This window comes from Salarias fasciatus, chromosome 2 (assembly GCF_902148845.1).
Source record: "Salarias fasciatus chromosome 2, fSalaFa1.1, whole genome shotgun sequence".
In the NCBI taxonomy this organism is placed as follows: Eukaryota; Metazoa; Chordata; class Actinopteri; order Blenniiformes; family Blenniidae; genus Salarias; species Salarias fasciatus.
This window is the reverse complement of record NC_043746.1, coordinates 13585980-13610879: the sequence shown is the minus strand read 5'-3', so window position 1 is coordinate 13610879 and position 24900 is coordinate 13585980. Positions and strand designations below refer to the sequence as shown.

At 40.1% G+C, this 24900-nt stretch overlaps 3 protein-coding genes and 1 pseudogene across 6 annotated transcripts in view; all 4 read right to left on the bottom strand.

Annotated features, from left to right (window-relative positions):
* Positions 1-24900, bottom strand: part of LOC115397319 (protocadherin alpha-C2-like) — a 422283-nt gene that overhangs the window by 175314 nt on the left and 222069 nt on the right. Inside the window, exon 1 of one of the 4 annotated variants that reach the window (XM_030103620.1) lies at positions 12432-14817. The exons of 1 other annotated variant lie outside the window; for it this stretch is intronic. In XM_030103620.1, the coding sequence (XP_029959480.1) occupies positions 12432-14798 (2367 nt within the window). In that variant the 5' untranslated portion in view covers positions 14799-14817. Of the gene's footprint in view, positions 1-2953; positions 5433-6210; positions 8599-12431; positions 14818-24900 lie in introns of those variants that run through there. 2 more of the 4 variants (XM_030103665.1, XM_030103657.1) reach the window with 2 other exon arrangements.
* On the bottom strand, positions 15438-17840 carry LOC115403866 (protocadherin alpha-8-like). Its single transcript, XM_030112899.1, has one exon. It carries the CDS (start codon positions 17835-17837, stop codon positions 15438-15440), a length of 2400 nt encoding a protein of 799 aa, XP_029968759.1. The 5' UTR covers positions 17838-17840.
* LOC115403859 (protocadherin alpha-8-like) lies at positions 19049-21964 on the bottom strand. The gene is made up of 4 exons (XM_030112887.1): positions 21925-21964; positions 21782-21793; positions 19288-21317; positions 19049-19063 (listed from the first exon to the last, which is right to left on the bottom strand). Exons 1-4 carry the CDS (start codon positions 21962-21964, stop codon positions 19049-19051), a joined length of 2097 nt encoding a protein of 698 aa, XP_029968747.1.
* Positions 21981-24416, bottom strand: LOC115397688 (protocadherin alpha-8-like; annotated as a pseudogene).

The following is a 24900-nucleotide window of genomic DNA, read 5'->3' as shown; positions in this document are numbered from 1 at the left end:
GAGTTCCAGAATCGGTGGCTACAACTTGGAACTGGAAATTTTTAACGGTTTCAAAGTCGAAACTTTTCAGTGCGGATATTTGTCCATTTTCTGAATTGACATTTAGAAAAGCTGTTACATCTTTTTCTGTCGCTCCTTTGACGATTTGATATGTAACAGCTGCGTTCTCATTAATATCATTGTCTGTTGCACTCAAGGAAAATATTGATTTTCCAGCAACATTATTTTCTGACAAATAAAACTGTAACGGGTTTTGATCAAAATATGGGATATTGTCATTAACATCAATTATCTGAACACTTAGTGACTTGACAGTAGACAATGGAGGCTCCCCACAGTCAGTAGCGAGTATCATTATTTCATAAAGTGACGTTTCTTCTCTGTCCAAATGTCCCTTTGTAACAAGTGAATATATGTTTTCTTTGTAAGATGGTTTCAGTTCGAAAGGTACTTGATTCGTTATGCGTGATATTATTTTTCCGTTGACTCCAGAGTCTTTATCCGTCACACTAATAAGAGAAATCACGGTGCCAGGCTTTGAATCTTCAGGGACAGTATTTGATAAAGATGTCACTTCTAGTTCTGGTGAGTTGTCATTGACGTCTTTTATCTTTACAATAACTCGACTCCTCCCTATTAGTGGAGGCGTTCCTTTGTCGGAAGCTTCAACATCGAGTTTGTAAATTTCTGATTCCTCATAATCCAACTTTTTTTTCAATTTTATTTGCCCACTCACACTGTCCAGTTCAAAGATATCATAAACATTACGCGGCAGCGCTTTACTAAGACTGTATTCTATTTCTCCATTAACACCTTCATCTGGATCTATTGCTGTCACTCTTGTAAGAATATTTTCAACCGAGACATTTTCATATACTTGAATTTGATATGTGTCCTGGCTAAATGTTGGACGATTATCATTAATATCAAGAACAGTAATAGAAACATTAAGTGTCCCTGATCTTGGAGGTTTACCCCCATCCACTGCTGTCACGAACAGCAAGTGTTTATTCTTTCGTTCTCTGTCTAAGGACTTTTTCAGCACCAGAAACGGGATTTTGTCTTCGTCACTTTGACTAAGATCTATTTCGAAATGATCATTTGATGTCAAGGTGTATGTTCGCACAGAATTAATCCCAGCATCGAAATCACGGGCTGCAAGAAGCTGAAACCGTGTCCCCGGAGGAGTGTGTTCCGCTATTTGAAACTGTTGTTCTTTTTCGGGAAAGCTTGGAGAGTAATCATTCACGTCCGCTATTTCCACGATTATATGATGCATTTCCAAAGGGTTTTCCACAAGGATTTTCAGTTCCATCAAACATGCCCCGCTGCCGTGACACTGCTCCTCTCTGTCGATTTTCTTCCGAACTTGCAATGAACCGTTGTCTGTATTAACGTCAAAAAAAGCATCCTTTGAGCCCGACACAACACGAAATCGTCGATAAGACAAAGGTGATTTTTCCAGACCAAGATCCTTTGCAACATTCCCAACAACAGTTCCCTCTCTCACCTCCTCTGGAATTGAATATCTTAATTCCGCCAAAGCCAGTTTATACCGTATCAGTGATAGAATCAAATACAATGCCAAACTATTGTATTTTCCAAATCGGAATTGTTTTTCTTTGCCCATCTTCCTGATCCTCGTACATGCAGTTGATCGTTATTTCCTCAAAACTCGATTTCTTTTGTCCGGCAATGGCGCAGTCTCATCCGACCCCAGTTGTAACATTGAATGCTTTGCTATGAAGCACCAAACAAAAGCTGTCTTATGGGAGGGAGGCCGTCTTTTTTATGGCTGTGCTATAGTGACACCAACAGGACAACATTGAATATAATCTTGATATGGAGAAAATACACATTAAAAAACCGAGTCAGCAGTGGCAAAGTGGAAAACAATGATCAATATGCTTAACCATGAGCCACAACACATTTATATTTTATTCCACTTGACAAATCAAACTAATACTGGTTAACTTACAATTTCATGGACAAGATTTATTTCAAATGCCAATTAAATGTTAAGCAAAATATGTGCACTGCATAACTACTGATGCAACGCTTTACCTCAATTTCATTCATTTACGTTTATGTAGTTCAGCACCATGGATAACGAAAGCTTCTCAAAGGTTACTTTAACCGCATAGTTCTGCATTGCAGTTTGCTATTCTATAATCACACCCAACATTGACAACAATTACAGGACATGTGCATGTGAGTCAAAATAGGTTTGTATTCTATTAAAATAAGGGCATAATTTCACCTAAAATAATTTCAAATGTCTATACTGATTATGATTGTCACGTGGGTGTACTGTAAGGCAGAAACAATAGACAAGTAAAATAAAATGGCAGTGAATGTAATATTACTAAGATTATCTAAGATTAATAAGATTATCTCAGTAAACAACATGTAATCAAAATATATCAAAAATACCTCTGTGATGTTTTGAGGGTGAAATCTATCAAATATATGCGATGTGCATCTAAAACAAATGAAACCTGTGTAGACATGCTTTGAAGCATTGCCTTGATTAAAGTTTCTTTGCCTGTCAGGGTATTTAAATGTTGAATGTCTGTTTATGGCAAGCAGTGGTGGGGTAAGGGTCATTGGTGGCTCGAAGCAAAAAAATTCATCGGGGCCCCACCCCATCTGTGCACGTTGAAAAAAAGTTTTTTTTGCCCTCAATTTCTCCTAGCGGGCCCGCTAAAAGCCAGGGCCCCAGGCAAATGCCTGGTTTGCCTGTTGGCACACCCTGCCTCTGGTGGCAAGACATAGAATAGCTTTAGTACAACTTAACAGCATAATTTTCTCATTGCACCCAACTCACAATGCAAATTAGGACAAGTGATAATTAATAGAAAGTGTTGATGGAATGGATGTCTGAACTCACTGGTTATTCTGTCTGTCAGACGTTTATCAGATTACCTGAACTATATTTTACAGAAAGTCCTACCTCTTCAGAAGCTCTCCTCCTGTCGGGGAGCACGAGGGTATTTGCATGGCTGCCAGGAACAATTGTAGATCCAATACTCATTCTGGGTCCAACCAGCATGTATCGTTTATCTCCAGATCTGTACTGAATGCTGTGACACAGTGTCCCATCATAATTGGTCTCTTGTAGATATTTTGATGTATAGTCTGTGGATTTGGAGCACTGCATGGCAATCAGAACAATGATACTGATGATGAAGAGTAGAGAAACAGCTCCCAAAGTTATCATCAGATAAAAAGTCACATTGTCCTCCTCCTCCACTTTTGTTGCACTTTTCACATCAGAAGCTGCAAAGGCCTCTTTGGGCTCCACAAGTTTGACAATCACAGTCGCTGTTGCTGACAGTGAGACATTCCCATTGTCTTTGACCAGGATGACCAGTTTATGTTCAGCCTCGTCTGTCTCTGTGAATGAACGAAGTGTCCTGATCTGTCCTGTGTAGCGGTCCAAACCAAACAGACTGTGGTCAGTAACTTCCTGCAGTGAGAACAACAGCCAGCCGTTATATCCTATATCAGCATCATAGGCTCTGACTTTAGTCACCAGGTGTCCTGCGTTGACATTGCGGGGAATCTCCTCCACACCTTCAGCAGAGCCGTTGGAGCTGAGTGGATACAGGATGACTGGAGCGTTGTCGTTCTGATCCAGAATGAACACGTTGACTGTCACGTTGTTGCTGAGTGATGGAGTTCCAGAATCTGTGGCTACAACTTGGAACTGGAAAGTTTTCACAGTTTCGAAGTCGAAACTTTTCATCGCGGTAATATGCCCATTTTCTGGCTGTACATTTAGAAAAGACATTATATCATTTGGACCTCCTTCTCTGACTATATGATATGAAATAACTGCATTTTCGTTCATGTCTTTGTCAGTTGCACTGACAGAGAAAAGTATTTTTCCTGCCACATTATTTTCAAACATATAAACTTGTAAAGGATTCTGTGAGAACCATGGACTATTGTCATTTACATCTGTTATCTGAATACTAAAGGTTTTGAATGTAAATAGTGGAGGTTCACCACAATCTGTAGCCTTGATTGTCAGTTCATAGTGAGACACCTGTTCCCTGTCTAAAAGTCCCTTTGTTACAACTGAATATATATTTTCCTTATATGATGGCTTTAATTCAAAAGGCCCGTCTGATATTATGCTTGTTATTATTTTACCATTTACTCCGGAATCTTTGTCTGTCACACTCAGCAGTGAAATGACAGTACCAACTTTTGAATCTTCAGACACTGTATTTGACAGTGATGTTACTTCTATTTCCGGAGGATTATCATTGACATCTATAACTTTGATTATGACCCGACTCTCACCCGTCATTGGGGGTGTTGCTTTATCAGAAGCCTCAACATCGAGTTTATAAACGTCGTTTTCCTCATAGTCTACCAATCCCTTTACTTTAATTAGCCCAGTTAATTTGTCCAATTCAAAAAGTCTATATATATTCTTCCTCAAAGTTTTAACAAGACTGTATTCAATTTCACCATTGGTGCCTTCATCGGGATCAGTTGCATTAATTTTAAATAGTGAAGTACCAATTGGTACATTTTCTTGTATTTCAATTTGATACATCTCTTGACTGAATATTGGTCGGTTATCATTGCTGTCCAAAACAATAATGGAAACATTCAGGGTACCTGTTTTTGGAGGTTTGCCTCCATCAACTGCTGTCACAATTAATATGTGTTTGTTTTTTTGTTCTCTATCTAACGACTTCTTGAGCACCAAAAATGGGATTTTGTCTTCGTCACCTTGACGGATATCTATTTCAAAGTGATCGTTCGACGTCAGTGTATAGGTTCGAATAGAATTTATTCCAGCGTCGGGATCACGAGCGCTGTGAAGCTGAAACCTCCGTCCGGGGAGTGTATGCTCCGCTATTTCTAATGTTTGCTGTTTTTCTGGGAAACTAGGCGAATGGTCATTAATATCAATGATTTCTACTGTTACATAATGCATTTCCAAGGGATTTTCAACAAGAATTTTGAGATCGATTACACATGCACCGCTGCCTTTACAGAGCTCCTCTCTGTCGATTTTCCCATGGACGACGAGAGCCCCATTGTCCTGATTTACCTCGAAAAAAGCGTCCTTACTTCCAGATACCACACGGAAACGTCGATCATTCAAAGAAGTGACATCAAGTCCGAGATCTCTCGCAACATTTCCAACGACCGTTCCACCTTTAGCCTCTTCTGGAACTGTGTATCTTATTTGAGCAAAAGCTTTCTTCCCAAAAAGCAGCAGTAGGGACATGTGAAAAAAAATCCAGTAAATCCTTGAGCGAACATTTGTGACAGTCCCCATCATTATCCGGTAACATAGAAATAGATCCTCGCCACCACTACAAATTATTTTTAAGCTTCAATATGTTGAGCATCGCACATTCACATAAACCACGGTCAGTCTGCTCACGATCGAATCAAGCACCGCAGTTGCCTTCTACAACAGGAAACAAAAGCCGAAAAGGGGGTGGTACGGTGTGTTGTTATTCCGATGTAATACTGACACCCAGAGGTATTTACGACAGGCAGGAGTTCCAAACAGGTTTCAAAGCCACGAAGTCGAAACAAAATGTAGAATAACATTCGTAAACATAACTTACGATCAAAATATAATTTAAGGTATCGATGCTCTGCTTTGTCGCAGTCTCTTCAGACAGCAGATAAACCATCAAATCAATAAATGACTTAAATATACGTTACTCTTGAAAAAAATCCATTAAAACATAGAAGCCACCAAAAAGATGGCAAATTGCATTGTTCAGTTCCTCATGTTATAGTTCGAAAATGTAAAACAATTGATCATTAACAGTAAAACCTTGTTTCTTTATATTTCACTTGGAAAAAATGGTTTATCTTTCCAAGTCCTTTAAACAATGAATTTTCAGATCTTCAAACAAATGAATATTTAGTTCTCCATAATTGTCAATCAAAACATTTTTGAAAATCCCCAGCTCGTATGTGACGATGCGTTCTCATCTGCAGAACCATGGACAGCGCCATGGAATGCCCGCTGAGATGTGAATAATTAAAAAGCACTATTGACTACGCAGTAACATCATTAAAACGCATTGTGCAATTGCAGATGACAAGTAAAATTAAGCAGACAGAACGTAAATGACTAAATTTTCTCTGATTTGAAAGATGCAAGATACATTTAGTTATTTCATGTAGCTATTTTTTCCTGTGAATTTAAAGAACTGGGCTTACCTCTTCTGAAGCCCTCCTTCTGTCGGGGAGCACTAACGTGTTTGCATGGCTGCCTGGAACAATTGTAGATCCAATACTCATTCTGGGTCCAACCAACATGTATCGTTTATCTCCAGATCTGTACTGAATGCTGTGACACAGTGTCCCATCATAATTTGTCTCTTGTAAGTATTTAGATGTATAGTCTGTGGATTTGGTGCACTGCATTGCAATCAGCACTATGATGCTGATGATGAAAAATACAGAAACACCTCCCAAAGTTATCATCAGGTATAACGTAACATTGTCCTCCTCATCCATCTTTGCTGCACTTTTCACATCAGAAGCTGCAAAAGCTTCTTTGGGCTCCACAAGTTTGACAATCACAGTCGCTGTTGCTGACAGTGAAACATTTCCGTTGTCTTTGACCAGTATGACCAGTTTATGTTCAGCCTCGTCTGTCTCTGTGAATGAACGAAGTGTCCTGATCTGTCCTGTGTAGCGGTCCAAACCAAACAGACTATGGTCAGTGACTTCCTGCAGTGAGAACAACAGCCAGCCGTTATATCCTATATCAGCGTCATAGGCTCTGACTTTAGTCACCAGGTGTCCTGCGTTGACATTGCGGGGAATCTCCTCCACACCTTCAGCAGAGCCGTTGGAGCTGAGTGGATACAGGATGACTGGAGCGTTGTCGTTCTGATCCAGAATGAACACGTTGACAGTCACGTTGTTGCTGAGTGGCGGAGTTCCAGAATCTGTGGCCACAACTTGGAACTGGAAAGTTTTCAGAGTCTCAAAGTCGAAACTCCTCAGTGCTATGATTTGTCCAGTGTCGGCGTTTATATTCAAAAAAGTCATGATGTCTTTTTGATTCCCCTCTCTCATAATATGATACGAAATAGCTGCATTGTCATTCAGATCATTGTCTGCGGCAGTTACAGAAAATATCGTCTTCCCTGCATCGTTATTTTCACCAATATAAAACTCCAAAGGGGTTTGCTTGAAATGTGGACTGTTGTCATTTACGTCTGATATTTGGATAATCACTGTTTTAAAACTAGATAACGGAGGGTCACCACAGTCAGTGGCTTTTACTGTGATTTCATAATGAGATACTTTCTCCCTGTCCAAAATGGATTTAGTAACAATCGAAAAAGTGTTTTCCTTATAGGACGGTTTTAATTCGAAAGGCACGTCATTTATGATGCTTGACATTATTTTCCCGTTGACACCAGAGTCCTTATCTGTTACACTAAGTAATGAAATTATAGTACCAGGTTTTGAGTCTTCAGACACAGTATTTGATAAAGATGTTACATCTATTTCTGGTGGATTATCATTAATATCTATAATTTTTATTATGACTCTGCACTCCCCAGTTAGTGGAGGCGTTCCTCTATCCGATGCCTCGACATCGAGCTCAAATTGATCATTTTCCTCATAGTCCACTTCTCCTCTTATTATAATATCCCCACTTAATTTATCAATTTCAAACATGTTATAAACTTTCTGCCTCAATGTTTTTCCAAGGCTGTATTCTACCTTTCCATTTGCGTCTTCATCGAGATCAGTTGCATTCATTCTAAACACTGACGTGCCCACGTGAATGTTTTCTTTGATTGATATTTGGTAAGTTTCTTGACTAAATATTGGACGATTATCATTGATGTCAAGAACAATAATTGAAACATTCAGTGTGCCTGATCTTTGAGGTTTACCTCCATCGACTGCAGTAACCAGTAACGTGTGTTTGTCCTTCTGTTCTCTGTCTAATGGTTTTTTCAGCACTAAAAATGGTATCTTTCCTATGTCACTTTGACGAAGATTTACTTCGAAATGTTCGTTTGCTGTTAAAGTATAGGTACGTATGGAGTTAATTCCTGCGTCAGGATCGCGAGCAGTGTGTAACTGAAAACGCTTTCCTGGTAACGTTTGCTCAGCTATTTCAAATGTTTGTTCTTTTTCGGGAAAACTGGGAGAGTGATCATTCACATCGGTAATTTCTACTAGCACGTAATGTATTTCCAAAGGGTTTTCGACTAGAATTTTCAGTTCTGTTAAACAGGCACCGCTGCCCTGACATAGCCCCTCTCTGTCTATAGGATTTCCGACATACAATGCACCGCTATTCTGATTTACTTCAAAAACTGCGTCCTTACTTCCAGAAACCACGCGGAATCGGCGATCAGTCAAAGAGGCGACGTCGAGGCCAAGATCCTTCGCCACATTTCCAACAACAGTCCCTTCTTCTACTTCCTCTGGTACCGAGTACCTTATTTGAGCAAAAGCCCCCCTTCCTGTAAAAAAGAGTAAAGCCAATGGAAAGATATACCAGGAGCAGATATTTCTTCCAGGTGTTGGATACATCCTCATTGCCACTCAACAAAGCATATATTCAAAGGTTTCTTCAACACCACCAATCTCTCAGCACGTAGATTTTTGCATCTTCACAGAGCTGTTTGGTTCATGAGCTCTGCTCGGCTTCGATGACAAAGAAAGGTTCGGTGAGGGGAGGGACAGGAGACATTTCAGGTTCTCTGATATAATAGTGACACCTAGAGGTCAGCACCGAGAAAGAAAAACGCAACGTTCCCTATCACTACTTTTAAGAGAATCCATTACAATCGATAAAAAATGGGAAGACAGCAAAGTACAGAAACAATTCCACAGCAACACTACATGGTGATACGGAGATTTCAGGACCATGGACAGCTAAAGTGCGCTTTCATCTGTATCCAGTGTAGCAAAAATTAATGCTGAGTTTTCTTGTTAATTCTTTCTTTCTTTCTTTATCCAGAACCAACGACAGCTGTCACAAATCACAAAGAATCGCCGTTGCAAAGCGGCTTAGAGGTGTTTGTCGGTGGTTATTATAAAGATCATTAAATATGTTCACCGAAGTGAATGAAACTGAGGTTGTGAGTAAAATTGTCTGGGCATATTCATGGTGTAATGCATGATATTCTCTCTAATAAAACATTGCTTATGAAACGCCGTTTGCTGTTGTGAGCTGGATGTGATATCAAGTCACAACATTTTTTTAACCAAAAAAGATTTTCGGTAAGTGGCAAACAACATTTTAAACTGGGAGAAAAAAGGTTATAGATAGGTTGTGCAGCCTTACCTCTTCTGAAGTCCTCCTTCTGTCAGGGAGCACCAATGTATTTGCATGACTTCCAGGGACTATAGTAGATCCAATACTCATTCTGGGTCCAACCAACATGTACCGCTTGTCTCCAGATCTGTACTGAATGCTGTGACACAGTGTCCCATCATAATTGGTCTCTTGTAAATATTTGGATGTATACTCTGTGGATTTGGAGCACTGCATTGCAATCAGCACAATGATACTGATGATGAAAAATACAGAAACACCTCCCAAAGTTATCATCAGGTATAACGTAACATTGTCCTCCTCGTCTATTTTTGTTGCACTTTTCACGTCAGAAGCTGCAAAGGCCTCTTTGGGCTCCACAAGTTTGACAATCACAGTCGCTGTTGCTGACAGTGAAACATTCCCATTATCTTTGACCAGTACAACCAGTTTATGTTCAGCCTCGTCTGTCTCTGTGAATGAACGAAGTGTCCTGATCTGTCCTGTGTAGCGGTCCAAACCAAACAGACTGTGGTCAGTGACTTCCTGCAGTGAGAACAACAGCCAGCCGTTATATCCTATATCAGCGTCATAGGCTCTGACTTTAGTCACCAGGTGTCCTGCGTTGACATTGCGGGGAATCTCCTCCACACCTTCAGCAGAGCCGTTGGAGCTGAGTGGATACAGGATGACTGGAGCGTTGTCGTTCTGATCCAGAATGAACACGTTGACTGTCACGTTGTTGCTGAGTGGCGGAGTTCCAGAATCTGTGGCTACAACTTGGAACTGAAAAGTTTTCAGGTTTTCGAAGTCGAAACTTTTCAGTGCTGTGATATGTCCATTTTCTGAATTTATATTGAGAAAAGAGGCCATATCACTGTGACCCCCCTTTCCTCTCAGAACATGATAGGAAACCGCAGCATTGTCATTTATGTCTTTGTCATATGCGCTCACAGAAAATATTGATGCGCCGGGAGCGTTGTTTTCTGTCAAATATAATTCTAAAGGACTTTGTGAAAATTCAGGGATGTTGTCATTTACATCTGAGACCTGAATCCTTAAGGTTTTTAGAGTGGAGAGAGGCGGGTCCCCACAATCAATGGCAGTTATTGAGATGTCATAATGAGACACACTTTCTCTGTCCAGGGCTTCTTTTGTAACTAGAGAATACATGTTTTCTTTAAATGACGGTTTTAATTCAAATGGTACATTTTCTGTCAGATGACAAATTACTTTTCCATTTAAACCAGAGTCAGTGTCTTTAACACTGATGAGAGCAATGACTGTTCCATGTTTTGAATCCTCAGGGACCATGTTGGTTATTGATGTAACTTCTATTTCTGGTTTATTGTCATTAATATCTTCAATCTTTATTATAACTCTACAGTCAGTAGTCATGGGTGGCTGGCCTTTGTCAGATGCTTGGACGTCTAATTTATAAACACTGGCAGCCTCATAGTCAATTTGACCTTTCACTCGAATTTGTCCCGTGTGGTTGTCTAAAGAGAATAACTGAAATAAACTCGGATTTACATCGCCCCCAAAAGCGTACTCAACTTCACCGTTTACTCCCTCGTCTATATCAGTAGCTTGAACTTGTATGATTATCGTATCTACTGCAGCGTTTTCTTGTAATTCAACGGAATACACTTCCTTTGAAAAAACTGGTCTGTTATCATTGATATCGAGAACCTGAATAGTCAGATTAAGATGTGCTGACTTTGGTGGTGTCCCTCCATCCATAGCGGTTAAAATCAAACTGTGGTTTGTTTTCTGCTCCCTGTCTAAGTGCCTCTGTAACAGTAAAAAGGGAATTTTGTCCTCTCCCCGATCTCGAATTTCCAGATGAAAATTTTCGTTTTGACTGAGTTTATATCGCTGAACTGAGTTTATTCCAACATCTGGATCTTGTGCACCCGGCAATTGAAATCGTGCTCCCGGCAATGTGCTTTCTGCTATTTCTATTTTCTTCTCTTTTTCGACAAAACTCGGGCCGTGATCATTTGCATCTGTTATCTCCACGGTGACATAGTGAACTTCAAGTGGATTTTCAACAACTATTTTTAGATCCAATAAACAGGCAGCATTTCTATCGCATATCTGTTCACGGTCGATCTTCTTGTGAGTATACAAAACCCCGTTGCTCGGGTTTACCTCAAAGAGCGTCTCTTGAGGTCCAGACACGATCCGAAAACGCCTGTTTGTCAGTGTGCTTATGTCGAGGCCCAGATCCTTTGCAACATTTCCAATAACAGCTCCTACTTTTCCTTCCTCTGGAGTCGAGTATTTTATTTGAGCTGAAGTCAGCTCCCAGTAACAAGCTAGTAAAGACAAAAGGAGTAAATTTAACCTGGACACCATCCTGCCTCTTTGTCCTTTGTCTCCCATCGCCAAAAACATTAAAACAGAATCCATGAATACGTTACTTGAAAAAACATTCCCCGTTGTCCAGAAATTACTGAGCACAAAGAGACGTTTCCGAAGAATCCATGCGAGTCATATCCGAAACGACAGCATTCTTTGTGACCGAGACGATGAAAACGGTTTATAAGGGGAAGTGCCTTGTTGAACTGAGTCTGTAGCGATTCTCTATTATAACACTGACACCAGGTGGACCATCGAATACTTGCAACCGAAATGAGAAGGGAAATGAAATATGAAATACGTATCATTTACTTTACTGAAGTGTATCAAAACAACAAGCCATGAATATTCATGTTTCTCTCTATACGGTGAAGGAAAAGTTCCAAAATATCAACTGACAAGTCCGACAGAGCTTTTTCATGCAGAAACCCAGTTTATATCACTGGAGAACTTCCTGCACATCTGAGAAACACTCAAAATTGAAGAGAATGCAGCCTTATTCTTTGAAATAGATTTTGAGTTTGAATTTTAAAGGAAATTCTGCATTGAATGACTGCAGTTTTCAGTTTTCTCAGCAATACCGTCGACAGTCAAAACTCGAAATTTTGTACGAAATAAAATGTATAGATTTTAAAAAGAAAAAAAAGCGACATGGCTCATCCGCTCAACAACAACATTTCAAATTGCAACCAAAAAAATGTGAAACTAAGTATCTGCATTGCTGGTGACAAAAATTGCAGTAATTATGCAAATAGAATTGTAATAATTACAGTGGTCTTACCCCTTCAGATGCCGTCCTTCTGTCGGGGAGCACCAATGTATTTGCATGACTGCCGGGAACAATAGTAGATCCAGTACTCATTCTGGGTCCAACCAACATGTATCGTTTCTCTCCAGATCTGTACTGAATGCTGTGACACAGTGTCCCATCATAATTGGTCTCTTGTAAATATTTAGATGTATAGTCTGTGGATCTGGAGCACTGCATTGCAATCAGCACTATGATGCTGATGATGAAGAGTAGAGAAACAGCTCCCAAAGTGATCATCAAGTAAAATGTAACATTGTCCTCCTCCTCCAATTTTGTTGCACTTTTCACATCAGAAGCTGCAAAGGCCTCTTTGGGCTCCACAAGTTTGACAATCACAGTCGCTGTTGCTGACAGTGAAACATTCCCATTGTCTTTGACCAGTATGACCAGTTTATGTTCAGCCTCGTCTGTCTCTGTGAATGAACGAAGTGTCCTGATCTGTCCTGTGTAGCGGTCCAAACCAAAGAGACTGTGGTCAGTGACTTCTTGCAGTGAGAACAACAGCCAGCCGTTATATCCTATATCAGCGTCATAGGCTCTGACTTTAGTCACCAAGTGTCCTGCGTTGACATTGCGGGGAATCTCCTCCACACCTTCAGCAGAGCCGTTGGAGCTGAGTGGATACAGGATGACTGGAGCGTTGTCGTTCTGATCCAGAATGAACACGTTGACTGTCACGTTGTTGCTGAGCGGCGGAGTTCCAGAATCTGTGGCTACAACTTGGAACTGAAACTTTTTCAGAATTTCAAAATCGAAACTTTTCAGTGCTGATATTTGTCCATTATCTGAATTTATATTTAGAAATGCAGCAATCTTTTGATGACTTTGTTCCTCTCTAACAATATGGTAAGTTAAAACTGCGTTTTCGTTCAAATCTTTGTCTGAAGCAGAAACAGAAAATATTGGATTTCCAGGGACATTATTTTCAACCAGATAAATTCCAATTGGATTATTCAAAAATTCTGGCTTATTGTCATTAACATCAGCTACATCGATGCTCAGGGTTTTAAATGTAGACAGAGGAGGCTGACCACAGTCTGTAGCTTTTATTGTGACGTCATAATGAGAAACGGACTCACGATCCAAAGGTTGTTTAACAACTATGGAGAACATATTATCTTTAAAGGACGGCTTTAAGTCAAATGGCACGTTGTCAGTAAGACTGCATATTATTTTCCCATTTAATCCAGCGTCCTTGTCTGTGATGCTTATCAAAGACACTACTGTACCGGGCTTTGCATTTTCTGAAACGGTATTTGACAGAGATGTCACCTCTATTTCAGGTTCATTATCATTTTTGTCTATGACTTTGATGATGATTGTGCAGTCTGCACTCATCGGAGGCTGTCCTTTATCAGTAGCGTGAAGGTGTAATTTATAAATGTCAGCCTCCTCGAAGTCAATATCTCCTTTCACTTTAATTTCACCTGTGTCCTTGTTCAAGTTAAAAACTTCGTATAATTTTGGGTCGACTTCACCACCAAAGAAATACTCAATATCTCCATTTGATCCTTCATCGAGATCAGTCGCTTTAATTGTAATTACACTTGTACCTGTTTCTACATTTTCAGGAATTGTGACTGAATATATTTCTTGGCTAAATGTTGGATGGTTATCGTTTGAATCGAGAACAATGACTGTAACATTTAGAGTTCCTGATCTCGGTGGATTTCCACCGTCCACTGCTGACATGAGGAGTTTGTGCACTTGGTGTTTTTCCCTATCAAGAGACTTTTGCAAAACTAGAAAGGGTACTTTGTCGTCTCCTCTTTCTCTTACATGAATAGCAAAATAATCGCTGTGGTTTAGTTTATAGGCACGTATTGCATTACCTGCAACATCAGGGTCTCGCGCGGTCGGTAATTGAAAACGTCTGCCTGAAAGAGTGGACTCTGAAATCTCCAGTATTTTTTCGTCCTCTTGAAAGCTGGGCGAATTATCATTTACATCAATAATTTCAACTTCGACATAGTGTATCTCCATGGGGTTCTCAGCCACCATTTTCAAGTTTTTTATGCAAGGTGAAACGCTGTGACACAGCTCCTCCCGGTCAATTTTTTCATGCACATACAGGACGCCATTGTTCGGATTCACTTTAAAATGAGCATCTTCAGCTCCCGAGACAATGCGAAACTTCCGCTCTCCCAACGAGCTCATATCCAAACCCAGGTCCTTAGCGACATTTCCAACAACAGATCCCACTTTTTCTTCTTCGAGAAAAGAATATTTGATCTGAGCTGAAACCTGCTCCATGGGGCTGAGCATCACACACATACTGATGGCGACCCACCAGGACTGTACTGCTCGTCTTTGTCCTCCTTGTAACATTGTATCCATTTACGGTTCTGTACAGGGATTATGGTTACTCGAGAAGCACTCCGGAAAATGTTTCGAAAAATATCCGTTGTTCTTAAACCAGCAAAAGGGAGGAAAAAACAAAGTCCAACGCCAACTCGTCTGGCCGTTATCACTCGCTTGTTTGGTGTATTTCGAAAGAACAAACCTCTCCAGAAGGGGCAGGGCTACCACTGCAACACCACAGCCAGACGCTGGTATCACGCTGACACCGTGTGGACAATTCGGATTAAAATTAAACATCCCAATTCCGATGAGTCTTTTGAACAGAAATTCAAGCTGAAAGGTAACTTATTGCTTGTGAGCGGTATCGACGCAATGAAACACGGGCAGACTGACAGTAAGTTTTTTTTTTTTGAAAAAAAAAAAAAAACATGTCATTAAGTCAGCGAGACCGCATATCAGCACCAAGGATAGCGACATAAAGCCCAGATGCACCAAAGTCCAAGAGAGGACCCGGCAAAATCTTGGGAGATTGACAAACAAAGCATATTAATGAAGATATAATAATAATAATAATAATAATAATAATAATAATAATAATAATAATAATAATAATAATAATAATAATATGCCATCTTTTTCAGGATGAAATATTGCGTTTCACACTGTAACGTTCATTCATGAGGAGGGGTTTAAAGCATGCCTGGAACACACCACACTCACCTCTTCAGATGCTCTCCTCCTATCAGGTAGCACGAGAGTATTTGCATGGCTCCCAGGGACTATAGTAGATCCAATACTCATCCTGGGTCCAACCAACATGTACCGTTTATCTCCAGATCTGTACTGAATGCTGTGACACAGTGTCCCATCATAATTGGTCTCTTGTAGATATTTAGATGTATAGTCTGTGGATTTTGAGCACTGCATTGCAATCAATACGATAATACTGATGATGAAAAATACGGAAACTGCTCCCAAAGTGATCATCAGGTAAAATGTAACATTGTCCTCCTCCTCCACTTTTGTTGCACTTTTCACATCAGAGGCTGCAAAAGCCTCTTTGGGCTCCACAAGTTTGACAATCACAGTCGCTGTTGCTGACAGTGAAACATTTCCATTGTCTTTGACCAGGATGACCAGTTTATGTTCAGCCTCGTCTGTCTCTGTGAATGAACGAAGTGTCCTGATCTGTCCTGTGTAGCGGTCCAAACCAAAGAGACTGTGGTCAGTGACTTCCTGCAGTGAGAACAACAGCCAGCCGTTATATCCTATATCAGCGTCATAGGCTCTGACTTTAGTCACCAGGTGTCCTGCGTTGACATTGCGGGGAATCTCCTCCACACCTTCAGCAGAGCCGTTGGAGCTGAGTGGATACAGGATGACTGGAGCGTTGTCGTTCTGATCCAGAATGAACACGTTGACTGTCACGTTGTTGCTGAGTGACGGAGTTCCAGAATCCGTGGCTACAACTTGGAACTGGAAAGTTTTCAGTGTTTCAAAGTCAAAACTTTTCAGTGCGGTAATTTGACCATTTTCTGAATTTACGTTCAGCAAAGATATGATGTCATTCCGACCCATTTCTCCTCCTAAATGATATGTAATAGCTGCATTTTCGCCTATATCTTTATCTGTTGCACTTACAGAAAATATTGATTTTCCAGCACCATTATTTTCTGATAGGTAAATCTGTAATGGATTTTCTGGAAACTGTGGGCTGTTGTCATTTACATCTGCTATCTGAATGCTAATTTTTTTGTAAGTAGATAACGGAGGGTCACCGCAATCAGTTGCTTGGATTGTTATGTCATAATATGACACATGTTCTCTGTCTAAAAAACCTTTTGTGACAATTGAATATATGTTCTCTTTATATGACGACTTTAATTCAAAAGGAACAACTGAACTTATGCTTGAGATTACTTTACCATTTGCGGCAGCATCTTTATCCTTCACACTTATTAGGGAAATCATTGTGCCAGGCTTTGAATTCTCGGACACTGGGTTTGACAGTGATGTCACTTCGATCTCTGGTGGATTATCATTTAGATCTTTAATCTTTATTATTAATCTACACTCACCTGTTAGTGGAGGTTGTCCTTTATCCGATGCCTCAATATCAAGTTTATGAACATCATTTTCTTCGTAATCTACTTCCCCTTTCACTGTAATTACTCCAGTTACCTTATCCAATTCAAAAAGCTCATAAACTTGTTTTTTCAGTGTTTTTCCAAGGCTGTATTCAATTTCACCGTTGCTGCCTTCGTCGGGGTCAGTGGCATTCATTTTAAATATTGAAGTGCCCACTGGAACATTTTCATGTATTTCAATTTGATAAATCTCCTGACTAAATATTGGTCGATTATCATTACTGTCCAAAACTATAATTGAAACATTTAAGGTACCTGATTTTGGAGGTTTACCTCCATCAATAGCGGTGACAATTAATGTGTGTCTGCTTCTCTTTTCTCGATCTAACGACTTCTTAAGCACGAGAAACGGGATTTTGTCTTCATCGCTTTGGCGGATATCAATGTCGAAGTGTTCATTAGAGGTTAACGTGTAGGTGCGAATCGAGTTGATTCCTGTGTCTGGATCTCGCGCACTGTGCAGCTGGAATCTCCTTCCCGGCATTGTCTGTTCACCGATTTCAAACCTCTGTTCCTTTTCGGGGAAAGTCGGCGTGTGGTCGTTCACGTCATTGATTTCCACAACCACGTAATGTATTTCCAAAGGGTTTTCGGCTATGATCTTTAGCTCCATAATGCATGCACCATTCCCCTGACAGAGCTCCTCTCTGTCAATTTTCTGAAGAACGTACAGATTCCCGCTGTCCTGGTTCACATTAAAAAGTGCATTCGCAGATTCAGAGACAACGCGGAACCGTCGATTACTTAAGGAGGTGATGTCAAGACCAAGATCCCTCGCCACATTTCCAATCACAGATCCTTCTTTTACCTCTTCTGCCACGGCGTATCTTGTTTCTGCTAGAGTCCGTTTTCCGCCACACAGTAGTAAAGCCAAGTGAAATGCGCACGAAATAAAAATCCTCCACCGACATTGTCTTTCACTCCCCATTGTCGCCACGCTCTTTATCCAGACTGTTGGACTCTTTATGCGTGTTTCGTGAGTAGCGCAGATTCAAGATGATGGCGAGCTCATTTGAAATGTGCTTTATCTTGCAGTGGCGAACAAAGGCGTTGTGAAGGGTTGGACGATGTGGCCTTAGATTCATCAATGCAATGCCGACACCCAGAGGTCACTGAGAAAATACACTGTTATATACTGTACGTTTTACTATACAGTAGACGCCATCTCGATCCCCCAAATCTGTTAAAGCATTCTGACTTTTCATCTATTTGGACAAACAAACTGAAATTGTATATTGAGCAACTGTATTCTCAAAACGTTCTGCATCGCTTGCTCCTTACATTGCATTGCTATAAACAGTCTTAATCATGTACAATGAAAGATTCAATTTCTCATATATGTTTGAACTTGTCCGGTTACATCTAGTTTAAGTGGAAAAACTAAAAATAAAAGCAACAAATTTGAGAAATAAATTGTGAAAGGGCCACACTTAAACAGTACTTTTCACACTGCTGGATCAGACCGTATGCGCTTCGCTCTGTTAATGGCATTCACCCATTCACACACATTCACACACCAGTGAAGGTAAAATTAAATAAAACAAAACTGCACTCTTAAGCTCTAAGGAACTTAGTTTAATTTCTTTCCAAGCCATCACCAAATGTTTCCTAATTGTGACATTATTCTTATTAAGAACAATCAAAATGATTGATCAAAAATGTCAGACCACTGTTCTGTTCTACTATCATAACTCACAAAATATAAAGAAGATACAATAGAGCAGAAGTGTGAAAACAACAATAACTGGATTTATGAAGGAATGAATATCGAGATGGAACCACAGACTGTTAAATGCATGATTCCCACAGCACCATTGCAAGAACACAAACTCAATGATGTCTGAAAAAATGAAAAAAAAAAATTAAATAAAAATGTATTTATTTATTTATTTATTTATTTATTTATTTATTTATTTATTTATTTATTTATTTATTTATTTATTTTGGAGGACAACTGAATTTGTATTTAAAACTAAATTTTAGCAATGTCAGTGTTACTTTTTTATTGTGAAATCCACCGCACCTCAGCACAACCGAGGGCACCAAAAAAATTTGAAATGTGACTGCCGGAAGAATTCGGTTAATGCTGGTATGTGCTAATTGAAGTATGTGAAGCCAACAAAATTCTGTCTTACCTCTTCAGATGGCCTCCTCCTGTCAGGAAGCACGAGAGTATTTGCATGACTTCCAGGGACTATAGTAGATCCAATACTCATTCTGGGACCAACCAGCATGTATCGTTTGTCTCCGGATCTGTACTGAATGCTGTGACACAAAGTTCCATCGTAATTTGTCTCTTGTAGATATTTAGATGTATAATCCGTAGATTTGGAGCACTGCATTGCAATCAACACTATGATGCTGATCAGAAAAAGTACAGAGACAGCTCCCAGAGTTAAAATCAGGTAAAATGTAACATTGTCCTCCTCGTCCAATTTTTCTGCACTTTTCACATCAGAAGCTGCAAAAGCCTCTTTAGGCTCCACAAGTTTGACAATCACAGTCGCTGTTGCTGACAGTGAGACATTTCCATTGTCTTTGACCAGTATGACCAGTTTATGTTCAGCCTCGTCTGTCTCTGTGAATGAACGAAGTGTCCTGATCTGTCCTGTGTAGCGGTCCAAACCAAACAGACTGTGATCCGTTACTTCCTGCAGTGAGAACAACAGCCAGCCGTTATATCCTATATCAGCGTCATAGGCTCTGACTTTAGTCACCAGGTGTCCTGCGTTGACATTGCGGGGAATCTCCTCCACACCTTCAGCAGAGCCGTTGGAGCTGAGTGGATACAGGATGACTGGAGCGTTGTCGTTTTGATCCAGAATGAACACGTTGACTGTCACGTTGTTGCTGAGTGACGGAGTTCCAGAATCTGTGGCAACAACTTGGAACTGGAACTTTTTCAGTGTTTCAAAGTCAAAGCTTTTCTGTGCCGATATTTGTCCATTCTCTGAATTGATATTTAAAAATGCAGTAATTTGTGGTTGACTGTGTTCCTCCCTAACTATTTGATAACTTAAAACTGCATTTTCATTCAAGTCTCTGTCTGAAGCAGAAACAGTTAAAATATTGTTTCCTGGGATGTTGTTTTCACCCATATAAATTTCAATTGGATTTTGCACAAAATCTGGCCTATTGTCATTCATGTCAGCGACATCAATACTCAGGGTTTTGATAGCAGACAGAGGCGGCTCACCACAATCAGTGGCTGTAATTGTAACATCATAATGTGATACAAGTTCGCGATCTAGGCTATGTTTTAAAACTAAAGAATACATGTTATCTTGAAATGATGGTTTTAAATCAAAGGGTACATTATCTGAAATACTGCACTTAACTTTGCCATTCAAACCCGCGTCTTGATCTGTAAGACTAATCAGTGAAACCACAGTACCTATTTTTGAACTCTCTGACACAATGTTTGATAAGGATGTCACTTCTATTTCAGGTTTGTTGTCATTTTTGTCGAGTACTTTTATAATCACCCTGCAGTCAGTACTCATCGGAGGCTGTCCTTTGTCAGTTGCATGGACGTCTAACTTATAAATGTCAGCTTTCTCGTAGTCTATTTCCCCCTTCACTCGAATTTCACCTGTGTCTTTGTCCAAGCTGAACGTGTCGTAAATTTTTTGGTCAAGCTGACTACCGAAATGATATTCAACATCCCCATTTGTGCCTTCGTCTGCATCGATTGCCTTCACTGTAATTACACTTGTATCAGTCTCTATATTTTCAGGAATAGTGACTGAATAAACCTCTTGGCTGAATGTAGGGTGGTTGTCATTTGAATCGAGAACTAACACAGTAAAATTCAGGCTTCCAGATCTTGGTGGACTCCCACCGTCAACAGCTGTCAAGATCAGTTTATGCTCATCGTGCCTTTCTCGATCCAGAGGTTTTTGCAAAACAAGGAAAGGTATTTTGTCGTCCCCTCTCTCTCGAATTTGCACACTAAAAAATTCGTTTGTGTTTAATTTATACGCACGTACAGTATTAGTGTTAACATCTGGGTCTTGGGCGGCTGGTAACTGGAAACGCTTTCCGGGGAGAGTCGACTCCGAAATTTCCAAAATGTACTCCTCCTCTTGAAAGCTCGGAAAATTGTCGTTTACATCTATGATTTCCACTCCGACATAATGTATTTCCATGGGATTTTCAGCTACCAATTTTAGGTTCATTAAACACGGAGTAATGGTTTCACATAGCTCCTCTCGATTAATATTCTTGTGCACGTACAAGACTCCATTGTTCTGATTTACTTCAAATTGAACATCCTTTGTTCCCGAAACGATACGAAATTTTCGGTCTTCCAACGAGGTAATGTCCAGTCCCAAATCTTTGGCGACATTTCCAACAACAGATCCCACTTTAATTTCCTCAGGAATCGAATATTTCACCTGAGATGAAACTCCGTGTACGTGGCAGAGAATCACAATAAACCACAGAGCTCCCCGCCATCTCACTCTTTGTCCTCTTGCTCCCATTTCTTTGGTATAGATATTCAATAAAATGTAATATCATTGATACCACCACAAAACGGATGATGGAAAATATTATGTCCCGTTTTGAATATGTTCTATATTCCTCCTAGAGTTGACACAATAACGACAACACCTCCTTCAGCGGAAAAAGAATGCTCCTTTCAACTGGCCTGAACAAATCCACAGCTAAAGGGGCAGGTCCAACGCTTCACAGTAACAAATTACATAGGTATGACACTGACACCTTGTGGACTGAACATATAACGGCTTATTATTGAGGAAAGCTTGAAATGCAGCGCAATGCAGAAGCTGAAATGACTTTAAATCAAGTAACCCAAATTGTGGACATGCTAAAGCATTCCAGTTTGACAGGACACAGTACTATCAGCACCAGGGACAGCTCCTTCAATGCGAAAACGAAGGATAACTTTTAAAAACAATGTCCTCTTTTCCCACAGTAAAATATTTTTTTTCGGATCTCAGTTGAACGTGCCAGTGCATATAAGAAATCACATCACCAAACAACACAATCACTATGATATTGTGAAACAAAATCAAAGCCAAAAGATGTCATTTATATTGAGGCGCTCTCAGGAACGTAGTTACGAAAGTTGAAAGCCAGAGCTTACCTCTTCAGACGCCCTTCTTCTGTCAGGTAGCACGAGTGTATTTGCATGACTGCCAGGAACAATTGTAGATCCAATACTCATTCTGGGGCCAACTAGCATATATCGTTTATCTCCAGATCTGTACTGAATGCTATGGCACAGTGTCCCATCATAATTGGTCTCTTGTAGATATTTAGATGTGTAGTCAGTGGATTTGGAGCACTGCATTGCAATCAGCACTATAATGCTGAATAGAAAAAGTATAGAGACAGCTCCCAGAGTTATCATCAGGTAAAATGTAACATTGTCCTCCTCCTCCACTTTTGCTGCACTTTTCACATCAGAAGCTGCAAAGGCCTCCTTGGGCTCCACAAGTTTGACAATCACAGTGGCTGTTGCTGACAGTGAAACATTCCCATTGTCTTTGACCAGGATGACCAGTTTATGTTCAGCCTCGTCTGTCTCTGTGAATGAACGAAGTGTCCTGATCTGTCCTGTGTAGCGGTCCAAACCAAAGAGACTGTGGTCAGTGACTTCCTGCAGTGAGAACAACAGCCAGCCGTTATATCCTATATCAGCGTCAAAGGCTCTGACTTTAGTTACCAGGTGTCCTGCGTTGACATTGCGGGGAATCTCCTCCACACCTTCAGCAGAACCGTTGGAGCTGAGTGGATACAGGATGACTGGAGCGTTGTCGTTCTGATCCAGAATGAACACGTTGACTGTCACGTTGCTGCTGAGCGGTGGAGTTCCAGAATCTGTGGCAATAACTTGGAACTGGAATCTTTTTAGGGTTTCAAAGTCAAAACTTTTCAGTGCCGATATTTGTCCATTTTCTGAATTGATATTTAAAAATGCTGCAATTTTCTGATTACTCTGTTCCTCTCTGACTATACAGTAAGTTACAGCTGCATTTTCGTTCAAGTCTCTGTCTGAGGCAGAAACAGAAAATATGGTGTTTCCAGGAACGTTATTTTCTATTAGATAAAGCTCAATTGGATTATTTAAAAACTCTGGCCGATTATCATTAACATCAGCTACATCAATACTCAGGGTTTTAAATGTGGACAGTGGAGGCTGGCCACAGTCTGTAGCTTTTATTATGACGTCATAATGAGAAACTGATTCACGATCCAAATGTTGCTTTACAACAACAGAGTACATGTTATCTTGAAATGACGGTTTTAAATCAAATGGAACATCATCTGAAAGACTGCATATAACTTTACCATTTAAACCGCCGTCTTGGTCTGTAATACTAATTAAAGACACTACAGTCCCAAGTTTTGAACTCTCTGGCACTGTTTTAGAGAGAGAGGTCACTTCTATTTTTGGTTTATTGTCGTTCTTGTCAAGTATTTTGATCATTACTCTGCAGTCTGCACTGATCGGGGGTTGGCCTTTGTCAGTGGCGTGGACATCTAACTTATAAACGTCAGATTTTTCAAAATCTATTTCTCCCTTTACTGTTATTTCTCCACTATCTTTATCTAAACTAAAAGTTTCATAAATTCTCCGATCAAGTTGACCACCAAAAAAATATTCAACATGTCCATTTGAACCTTCATCTAGATCAATTGCTTTGACTCTAATTACACTTGTACCATTTGGTACATTCTCAGGTAAAGTCACTGAATAAACCTCCTGGCTAAATGTAGGATGGTTGTCATTTGAATCGAGTACCACTACTGTAACATTCATTGTCCCAAATCTCGGTGGATTTCCACCATCAAGTGCTGTTAAAGTTAATTTAATAGCATCTTCTTTTTCCCGATCTAAAGATTTTTGTAACACTAAGAATGGTATTTTGTCGTCCCCTCTGTCTCGAATTTGAATATTGAAATATTCGTTTTGATTTAGTTTATAGACACGTACTGTATTAGTGACAACGTCTGGATCCTGTGCAACTGGTAATTGGAAACGCCTGCCCGGGAGTATGGATTCAGAAATTTCTATTACACTTTCTTCCTCTTGAAAACTCGGTGAATTGTCATTCACATCGATGATTTCAACTGCCACATAATGTATTTCCATTGGATTCTCAGCGACTATTTTCAGGTTCATTAAACATGGAGAAATATGTTCACATAGCTTCTCTCGGTCGATCTTCCCGTTCACGTACAGCAGCCCATTGTTCTGATTCACGTTAAAGTGAGCATCTTCGGTTCCCGAGACTATTCGAAATTGTCTTTCGTTCAGCGATGATATATCCAATCCCAAATCTCTGGCGATATTCCCAACCACTGATCCAACTTTAACTTCCTCGGGAATCGAGTATTTTACCTGGGATGAAACAGGGACCACACAGTTCAGCATTACAGAAAATCCGAGAGCGACCCACCAGGCCAGCATTGCTCTTCTTTGTCCTCCAGCTTCCATCATTTAGGTTTAGAATTTTTTGAAACGAGTCCTTACGTGTTCTGACCTAAATTGTCGTATGCTGAGGCATAAAGATTTGAAATGTAGTCCTCATCCGACATGCCCTGTGCAAATCCCGGCATCGGCTCTTTCTGCTCGTGCTTCTGATCGTGTACTGCGTCCTTTCCGTCGCCCTGAACATATTCTCCATAGAAGGGGCAGAGCCAGTTCTTTACCAAACAGTTAAAGCAGATATGACACTGACATCTTGTGGACTGTAACAACACTGTTTTTTAAGGGAAATGCTTTCCAATATTTTCAAAGAAACGACAAAATAGTTGACTGTAAAGCTGATTGTGAAAATAAAAATCTCTCCCTTACGTTTTATATCCATGAATTAAATTCGATGTTGTCTGTGATGAAAAACAGAACTGATATGTTTCTAAAGAGTATTATTCATGAAAAGAGTGGTTAACGTTAATTATTTAATTTGTAAATTATTGCTTGTTCGTGTTGAATTTCGCTTTTTGAATGTCCAAAATAC